Genomic DNA, 8925 nt, shown 5'->3' on the forward strand with positions numbered 1-8925 from the left:
TTCGCGCGGACCTTTAACGGTTCGCGGCGTTAGAAGCTAACGGAAGTCTTCGTCAGCCGTGAGGCCTACTTGGAGCTGTGCTGTTTTCTTTAAAATAAAGGCGAAAAAAGTAAATTAAAATCGCCGCATCTACTGTTGAGAAACGTCGGACGGCACCCCATAAGCTGTTCGATAATAACAAGTTTGGAAAAGCCCCTGTTTGTGTGTGCGGGGGGAAAGAGCAGGAGATCTGCGCATGCGCCTGGCGAAGGGCGGGAAGGCTGCGCTCGCCTCCACTCCCCCCCGGGAGTGTGACGTCAACGGCGCGGAAGGATCCTTGCGCAGGGCAAGTACCGCGCGTGAGCGAGACGCCATTTTGTGGCAGCCGTGAGAGCTGAAGCGGGTGGAGGTGCTGCTGCTGCTGCTGCTGCTGCTGCTCATTGGCCTCGCCCGGTCTCTTCCTTTCTCTCCCTCTCTTTCTTCGGTTGGACTAAATCGCTGTAGATTTGTTTTCTTTTTAATTCCCCTTTTCCTCCCCGGCCGCTCCTCGAGCTTCTTCCCCCTGTCCTCCTCCACTTCTTCTCGCGCACGCCGACCAACCAACCGCAGCCATTGCTGACCTCGCTATGTCTGGTGGCGGCGTGATCCGCGGCCCGGCCGGGAACAACGACTGCCGCATCTACGTGGGCAACCTGCCGCCGGACATCCGCACCAAGGACATCGAGGACGTGTTTTACAAGTACGGGGCCATTCGGGACATCGATCTCAAGAACCGCCGCGGGGGGCCGCCGTTCGCCTTCGTCGAGTTCGAGGACCCCAGGTCAGTGGCGCCCGGGGGTGGCGGAGAAGGGCGCCCGGGTGCAGCGGGGCCTTCGGCCCGCTGGAGTAGCAGGCCCGACCCAACCCAACCCCCGCGCCTGCTACTTCAGCTCCCAACATCCTCGCCTTGCGCGTGTCGGACGGCCGAGGTGGTGGAAAGGGCAGGACGAGGAAGACAGTTGCGGTAGAGCCGCCTCCTGTTGTGCGCCGCGTTGTGACAACACGGAATAAAACAACACTTGGAATAGTAACAGCGCGCTGCAGTTCGTCATCCTAGGGAACCAGGAGGCTGCCAACGGTTCCTGGCCCATAACGACCTTTCTGCATTCGTAATGGCGGGCCGGGGGGAGGCGACTAGGCCCGCGGGGTGATAGTAGCGGCTGGAGCAGCTGGTCGCCCTCCGGAGGCCTCGCTCCTGCCCGGAAGCATTGAAGTCTCCTTCCTTCCCCACGCACGTGCCACCTGCTGCTGTTTTGTAGGCGCCTTTGGGCCTCAGCCGTGCCTGGGTGTTGCCCCGAGGAGGGTTAGACTAGTGAATGATGTGGTCACAACATGGGAGGGTTGGAGGTTGGTTCCAGCCGTACTGGAAAAGATAGATAGATATCGTACAGCTTATATATTATATTAAAGGTGGAAAAAATTCTGAAGTGATTTATCTTGATCTGATTTTTTTACGTTTCAAAAACCTGGCATTTTAACAGGGGTGTGTAGACTTTTTATCTCAATTGTAGTGGGTGCCATTGGGGAGCTCTTGCCTTGCAGTGTTCTTGTGTAGATTGCTTCTCCTCCACAGCTACTTTTCAGGATTGTTCTTGCAAAAATTGAGACAAAGGGACCAAATCCAGGAACATTGACTCTGGCCTGTACTGGGTGAGGCGGAATCCACCAAGTATTGGGAATGTTTATTTGGAGTTCAAGTGCTAATTTCAAAACAGGCATAGCATATTTTTCAATTCTTGCAATGGTACTTAAAGTTAGGCCATTTTTAAATACTTCATTTTGTAGTTAAGAGTGAAAGCTACATTGCTGGGTTTGGAATAGATATAAAATAAATACAAGCTTTCGTTGAATGTCGGACCTACTTTTTTTAAGGGATACCGCCTTGCTGCTTGGTCTGAGGAGGGCAGAGTTCCTTTTCTATAAGGAGCTGAATAGAAGAGAGGAAACTGCCTTAAAAAGCTGTGGTTGCAGAAATTTCCACAGAAGTTGATAGATTTGTTCTCAAACATTTGCTATTTTCCCTTTTGTAGTTTTCTTAAAGGCAACTATTAAATTTCGCTGTTGCTGTATTCTTAATGTTAAGTGTCAGCGTATATGCTTATGGGCCTCAATCCATTGTTCATTAGTGAATTTCCCCATGTAAGTGTATTTAGTTCATGCTCTCATTGCCATTAAAGCCAGATTTAAACTGAGATTTGGATAAATAAGCTTTTTTTTATAAGTTAAAAGGCCAGTTTTTTCTTTCAGCTAAATAACATTCAGAAGTGAGAAATGAAAATGAAAAGGGAGAATAATAAGCTTCTATATTCACAGTTTTACCATGCAGGTAATATTGTGATTCCAACCTCTGCTTCTCAAGATACAAGTGTTCAGATTTTTTTTTCCCCCTCTTGGAATCTGTAAAAGTTCTAACTGCCCATAAGGTTGTTGGGTATGTTACTCTTTTTTGCTTTTCCATTTAAACAGCATTGTTTTTTACACACAACGCTAAGAAGTAATGTATTATCTGGTAGAGTTGGACTGCAGTGTCAGGAATGGAAGAACGTTTGTTGCTTGACTTATTTACAAAAAGAAGGCATATTTTTGTAATGCTGTTCGAACAAAGTCTTCCTTGTTTTTATAGACTGAAGGAGAAGGCTTACTTCCTCCTCATAACGTGTTCCTGCAGGGCCTGTGATGCAGCTGTCTTTCAGGAACCTTGAATCTAACCTCAGTGCGGTTTTCTGTTTCTGTTCTTGCAGGGATGCAGAAGATGCCGTGTATGGACGGGATGGATACGATTATGATGGGTACCGTCTGCGGGTAGAGTTCCCTCGAAGTGGTCGGGGCACTGGCAGAGGAGGAGGCGGCGGCGGAGGTGGTGGGGCCCCAAGGGGCAGATATGGACCCCCATCAAGGCGCTCTGAGTATAGAGTGATAGTATCAGGTCAGTTTCTGCCTCTTGGGATAAAACAAATTTGTTCAGTTTCAGCTTTGAAAATGATTTGACTAGTTAACAATTGGATAAAATTGGTGATGGGGTATATTTATCTAAGCTGCCTTTCAACTGTTTTCCGGGTATCTACTTAGCACATGATTTAGCATCTTGAAAATCTTAATTTTCTAATCTAAAAATTACTGAATTGTATTGCTCCTCATTTTCCCCAAAATATTAGATTTCCTAGATATAAGCCAGCATACTTTAAATAACATAAATATGCTTTACCACTATGATTATTTGTTCTGAAGCTTACAGCATCATGTTGAGTTGATAACATTTAAAGCTTATATTCCTGTTTCTGTTGCATGCGTACCCTTCAAGACTGCTAACAATGAAAAGCAATATTAAAATAAGACAAGAGCCACCTTGGCTAGATTGTACAATCATCAGGATGTGTAGCCCCCCCCCCCCCCATAACTGTTTGGTCTCAATGAAAAGAAAGCATAATAAAAATGCAGATACTGCAGATAATTCAAGAACATAGTATAATTTTTAATTGGTGAATCAACGACCTATCTAGACATGGTAGATTGCTGTAGAACACAGTTAGGGAGCTATGCTAGTTTTCTGGATCAAAGAATTATACAACTTAATGGCAACCAGTGAGAAAGGCCTTTGCCTTGTTCCTTTCAACCTTTGGCTGCACTTTAGTTGGGAGATAAAAGAATGGTTTAACCACCAGATTTTGGAGACCGAGAAATTGGTATTGGAGGAGGTGGGTAAAGTATTTTGTGCCAAACTACTTTAGACTTTAAGGATAAGCACCCTTGATTTACACTGAGTTGAGATAAGTATAACATAATCCTATAAGGAAGCACCCATCTGCATTCTGACCAGTTACAGTTTCTGTAGACTCTTCAAAGCAATGCTTAAGTAGTATGCATTACCATAATCCTATTAGTTTCTTTAACCAAATGCAAGAAAGAAGAGGGAAAAGACTCAACAAAATATGCAACTTTTAGTCACAATCCAAGACAGTTACATTACACAGGTTATTTTTGAGTCAAGTTACTTAATGGTAGGAAGAAAGAGAAATCAAACATATAAACTAAAATATGTCCAAATTTCTGAATAGTTCTTCAGTTCAACAAGTAACGTATGAATAACTGGATGCTTGTTCAAATATAGGAAGAGGTGAGTTCAGACTATTTTATAATTGATATGAAGTGGATATCCTTCCAGCATCAATCTTCTTGTGACCATAAAAGCATGTAATGAAGTCTCCATTGTCTGGTTATTTCCTAAACAATTCACAGATAATTCGAAAGAACATAGGCATCCTAAGCAACCATGATTAATACATGAAGTAAATAATTTCCAGTCTGCACATCACTAAGTTAAGGAAGGCATCCACTTCACAAGCAATAATTTACAACCTGTCTCTTGTTCAGGACTGCCTCCCAGTGGAAGCTGGCAGGATTTAAAGGATCACATGCGTGAAGCAGGTGATGTATGTTATGCTGATGTTTTCCGAGATGGAACTGGTGTCGTGGAGTTTGTTCGGAAAGAAGATATGACCTACGCGGTGCGAAAACTGGATAACACTAAGTTTAGATCTCATGAGGTAGGTTTTCCACTTAATATTTTGGCAAGAATTGGATACAGAGGGTTGCATTTGGATGCGGTAAAACTGAAGGTAAGGAAATGCAACTTTTCTGCTTATAGTGTTAAAAAATGTAGAAAGGGTTAGTTGGGTGTCATGCTTGAGAAGTAATGCAACTTTTCTTGTTAAAAAAAAAAAATCTTCAGTCTATCAGCATGCCTGCAAAGACTGCTTAAAAGCTTAGACCTTTCAATCGAAAGTTGTGTCTGTTTGATAGGGAGAAACTGCCTACATCCGTGTTAAAGTTGATGGCCCGCGAAGTCCGAGCTACGGAAGATCTCGTTCTCGCAGCCGTAGTCGTAGCCGAAGCCGTAGCCGAAGCAACAGCAGAAGTCGCAGTTACTCCCCAAGACGAAGCAGAGGATCTCCACGCTACTCTCCCCGTCACAGCAGATCACGCTCTCGTACATAAATGACCTTGAATAGGGCTCCTTTTTGTAGAATTTCTCCATGTTGTATGCAGTTTCCTTTTGCCCCATAGAGTCCTTTCTTTTAGAAAAAAAAACAATTGAAACTGTTTTACTGAAAATTGGCTAAAATGTTGAATTGCGTTTTTGTATAATACCCCTAGTGAGTATTTGTTCTTTAACATCAACATTCCCTTGTGTCTTTCATAAATTGTATTTTAACATGTCCTAGTCAGGGTTCTTTCTAGCTGGTTTGCTGACCCCCCTCCAACTGTGATATTGCTGTATAAATTGTCCTTGTTCGGCTATGGTTTATACAAGCTTGGGATGTTGGGGTTTAAATTGTCTCTTTTGGGGGAGCTTACATTTTTATCTTGCCTTTTCATGTGTCTTTCTGTAGACATATCTGAAGAGATGGATTAAGAATGCTTTGGATTAAAGGATTGTGGAGCACATGTCAATCATTTTAGGATTGTCAAAAGGAGGATTGAGGAGGATCAGATCAAAAATGGAGGCAATGGTATGACTCCAAGTGCTATTGTCACAGATTAAATTGGCAGTATTGACCTTATACAGAGAGAATAGCTAAATAGGCACGCCTGTTCTCTATTGTTCCACTCATTTTCTAGTCAGCTGAAGTTTTCTGACTACCATGATGGCAATTGTGGCTTATCTGGACCCATGTGGTTTCCATTCGGGGTGGGGTGGGGTGGGGTATACTGTGTCAGTTGATTACAGGTGTTGCCCATTTTTACCCTTGTAACATGCAGGTTTTTCAGACGTGGAAGTATAATCTCAATACTGCTAAAATCTGCATGTCCTCTGTGTGACTGATAGAGCATTGCTGTTTCATCTTAAACGTAACGGAATGGAAGCAGTGGTGGGGGGGCACATTGGGGATTTCTTTAAATCTGCCCTATTCCCCTGCAAGATAAGTGAGAATTGACTCTGATACTTCAGTTAAATTGTTACTTCTAGACTGAGTATAATGAGCTTTTAGTTTAGGCTTGGATGGTTCTAGGGCAAGTTCATAACATCTTTTTTTTTTTAACCACAAAACCTGTAATGCACATACAGGAATTGCGATGTTGAAATTATCAGTTATACTTTGTAAATAACTAGAATGTTTCTTCCAAATGATTAACACTGCTAAAAATTGAGCTTCACAATACAAAAGTTTGTCTTGGGGAACTGATAGTTATCAATGCCTATTTTTATTATTCAGTGGCAGACATAACTGATCATTCCCCAGAATCCTATTTTTCATTACGGTATCTAACTTTTTGCCTCCTCTTTTTTGGTTTTGCTGGTTATAAAGGTTTGGATTGGAGAGGGCTCACTGGATCCCAATCCTTGGAGCTGGATCATTGGATTCAAATCATAATGTGGATAGGATAGGGAGGATCAATTTCAAGGATTCATGGAGCGGGATCAAATTACCAGGAACATAGGAGTGGATTCCTGCCCCAACCAAACCGCACTCGTGTGGAGTTTTACTCAACTCAATTGGCTATTCCAAAGATTTTTCCTATTTTTGACGATTGGAGCCCATAAGATGCACGATGGAGTTTTCATTTTTTTTGTAAAAGGAGCAAAGCAAGGACCTGGAGAGGTACGCTGGAGCATTCTCCTTGGAAGGATTCAGCACAAGTAGATGGTAAATGTTAAAAGGGGAAAAGGGGGGTTGTTTAAAAACGTTGAGCCAATAAGTCATTTATCTAAATTTAACAACACAAACAAATTGGAGTCTTAAGATTAAGCAGGCTTTCAATTGGCTATTGCCTTTTTTCTTTTGACAAATAAAATTTTATAAAAAAGTGCATGGTGGTTTTGTTGTATTAAATAATGCCCATTTATATTGCCTTGTGCTGTGGTGAGTTCACCTGTTAAGTTCATCTGATTCTTGGCCTGGTAACTGGCTGGGCTTCATTTTGTGCTCTGTGCCCCATTCATGTGCATTGAAGCACTGGCAGCAGCCTGGGCATAAATAAACCCTGGTGGGAAGGTGTGAGAACAAAGGTAAACATCCTGGAGCGTACGTGGTCAGGCACATGGAGTGGAATACTTGGCTGCTCTAGCGTGATGCATAGCCAAGGCTTCATGCAGCTGTTGGGGAGCGCAGAATTTGGATGACCAGGTAAGAGCTACAGAGTTCTGTATCAAGTAGGACTGGCATTAAAGGGTTTTTTTTAATCTTAACAATTGTTCTTAATTAAAAATCAATGGAAGGAGCCTCTGATGGGATTAATCATAGTACTTGTTCGGGGCCCATCCTGTGAATTGAGGTCTGGGGGCTAACCCGGGTTTTCATCTTGGTGCCCCCTTAGTAAAATCCATCAGTGTGTTCATAAGCACATCCATGACAGCACAGAAATGGGTTGCTGCTTTTCCAATTTAAAAGTCTATGGCCCTAGTTTTCCCAGGCTGCCCAGAGTCACTGGGAGTTAGGTGGCGTATAAATCTAATTATCTCCCAGCAAAGATAAGCTGGTGGTACTTAGCTTCCTACCCCAGAAAAAGCCATGGTAAAAAATGGTCTAGGATTCATTGTGCCCCTGAGGGAACAAGGGGCTTGATCTTGAACATGCTCCTTAAAGGCATAAAATTGCTTTCAAACTTGCATAAACCAGTTTGGGATTATATGCTGTTTTGATATGCCCTATATTAGATATTGAGGCTATCTAGGTGCTTCTCAAAGAATAGGAAATAGCAATCCTTTCAGAAAAGCTGTTAAAACCCACCAACTGTAAAAATCACTGCTCAGGTGACAAACATTTAGGTCTAGATACGCATTCTAGTTACATCAGGATAATCAGACGCTGGTGAAAGTTGGTTGCTGTTAAACTGATTTGAATTTTAGCGTCTCAAAAATTGAATTAAGACTTTAAAAAGCCTCAGGATAGAGAATGAAAGCAATGGGATATTTGAAGTGTAAAGCATTGATTGAGTCTCCCCTTAGATCCCAAGGGCTTTAGAATGACACTAAATTCTCCAGTGGTCTTGATATATTACTGTCCCTATTAAGTTTTCTATTTAATAATGTATTGAGCTTGGAGTTTGGATATGGATCCCTACTCAATCATGAATCCTACTGGTTCCTGCTATGGAACACTAAGTTTATTCATTCCTCCTAGAGCTGTTAGAGTTGGCAAGAAGGAGCACATTTCATACGTTTATGATGCTATACAGGTAGTCCTCGTTTAGCAACCACAGTTGGGACCAGCAACTTGGTCATTAAGTGAAGTGGTCGCTAAGTGAAACCACAGCTGCTTATGATTCAGCTTTTGCTTTACAGACCTGTGGAGGTTGTAAAATTGAGGATTGGTTGCAAAGTTACTTTTTAATCACTGTTGCAACTGAGTAATCACTAAATGAAGCAGTTGCGGGGGGGTGCATAATTTTATTAATGAGGTAGTTGCTAAATGAGGACTACCTGTACTTGTTCCTGTTTGTAATTCCTGCTGACGGGGTCATGTCACCCTTGAGGATAAGCTACATTACTTGACATTTTGATAGGTTCAAATTCCTCATACAAGTGACTTACAGTCTAAGCTTCCTCACAAAATTTGAAAGTAGGCCTTTGGATAACTGCTGTTTTAAAAGGCTGCATGATCGTATGGTAGCTTTCTAATGAAAACAGCTGCTTGTTTAGTAATGGTTAAAGAAGCACAACCAAGAGATAAGCCCTTAGATGTAGCAGGGGAAGGTTGATAAGTCAGACCTGTAATTAGATTGTGATTTGTTTTTGTAAACACCTGGTTCTGTAGCTTAAGGCTAAAGGTTTTCAGCCTGTATGAGCTCAGTGGGCAAGCTCCTAGGCTGACACTCATAATAATGAAAATGATAGCCTTGTATAATTGGCCTGTGGTCAAGTTACTGAGTACAAACTGAATTTGTTTTAGGTTTTTTTGTACATGC

At 42.4% G+C, this 8925-nt stretch overlaps 1 protein-coding gene across 2 annotated transcripts; it reads left to right on the plus strand.

The window, feature by feature from the left end:
• Positions 1-381: 381 nt before the first annotated feature.
• Positions 382-6828, plus strand: SRSF1 (serine and arginine rich splicing factor 1). 2 transcript variants are annotated; one of them, XM_063297013.1, is made up of 5 exons: positions 383-799; positions 2760-2944; positions 4390-4562; positions 4819-5528; positions 6327-6828. In XM_063297013.1, the coding sequence occupies exons 1-4, from the start codon at positions 606-608 to the stop codon at positions 5011-5013; spliced, it is 747 nt and encodes a 248-aa protein (XP_063153083.1). In that variant the 5' UTR covers positions 383-605; the 3' UTR covers positions 5014-5528; positions 6327-6828. The 2 variants fall into 2 exon arrangements, with proteins under 2 accessions (XP_063153091.1, XP_063153083.1); XM_063297021.1 differs by lacking the exon at positions 6327-6828 and having other exon boundaries at positions 382-799; positions 4802-5017.
• Positions 6829-8925: the final 2097 nt, after the last annotated feature.

This window comes from Candoia aspera, chromosome 1, assembly GCF_035149785.1.
Source record: "Candoia aspera isolate rCanAsp1 chromosome 1, rCanAsp1.hap2, whole genome shotgun sequence".
Lineage (NCBI taxonomy): Eukaryota > Metazoa > Chordata > Lepidosauria > Squamata > Boidae > Candoia > Candoia aspera.

Coding starts and splice junctions, on each gene's coding strand:
- SRSF1 (XM_063297021.1), top strand. CDS start 606: ATGTCTGGTGGCGGCGTGATCCGCGGCCCGGCCGGGAACAACGACTGC. Junction 800..2,759: donor GTCGAGTTCGAGGACCCCAG/GTCAGTGGCGCC, acceptor CTGTTCTTGCAG/GGATGCAGAAGATGCCGTGT. Junction 4,563..4,801: donor CTAAGTTTAGATCTCATGAG/GTAGGTTTTCCA, acceptor TTCAATCGAAAG/TTGTGTCTGTTTGATAGGGA.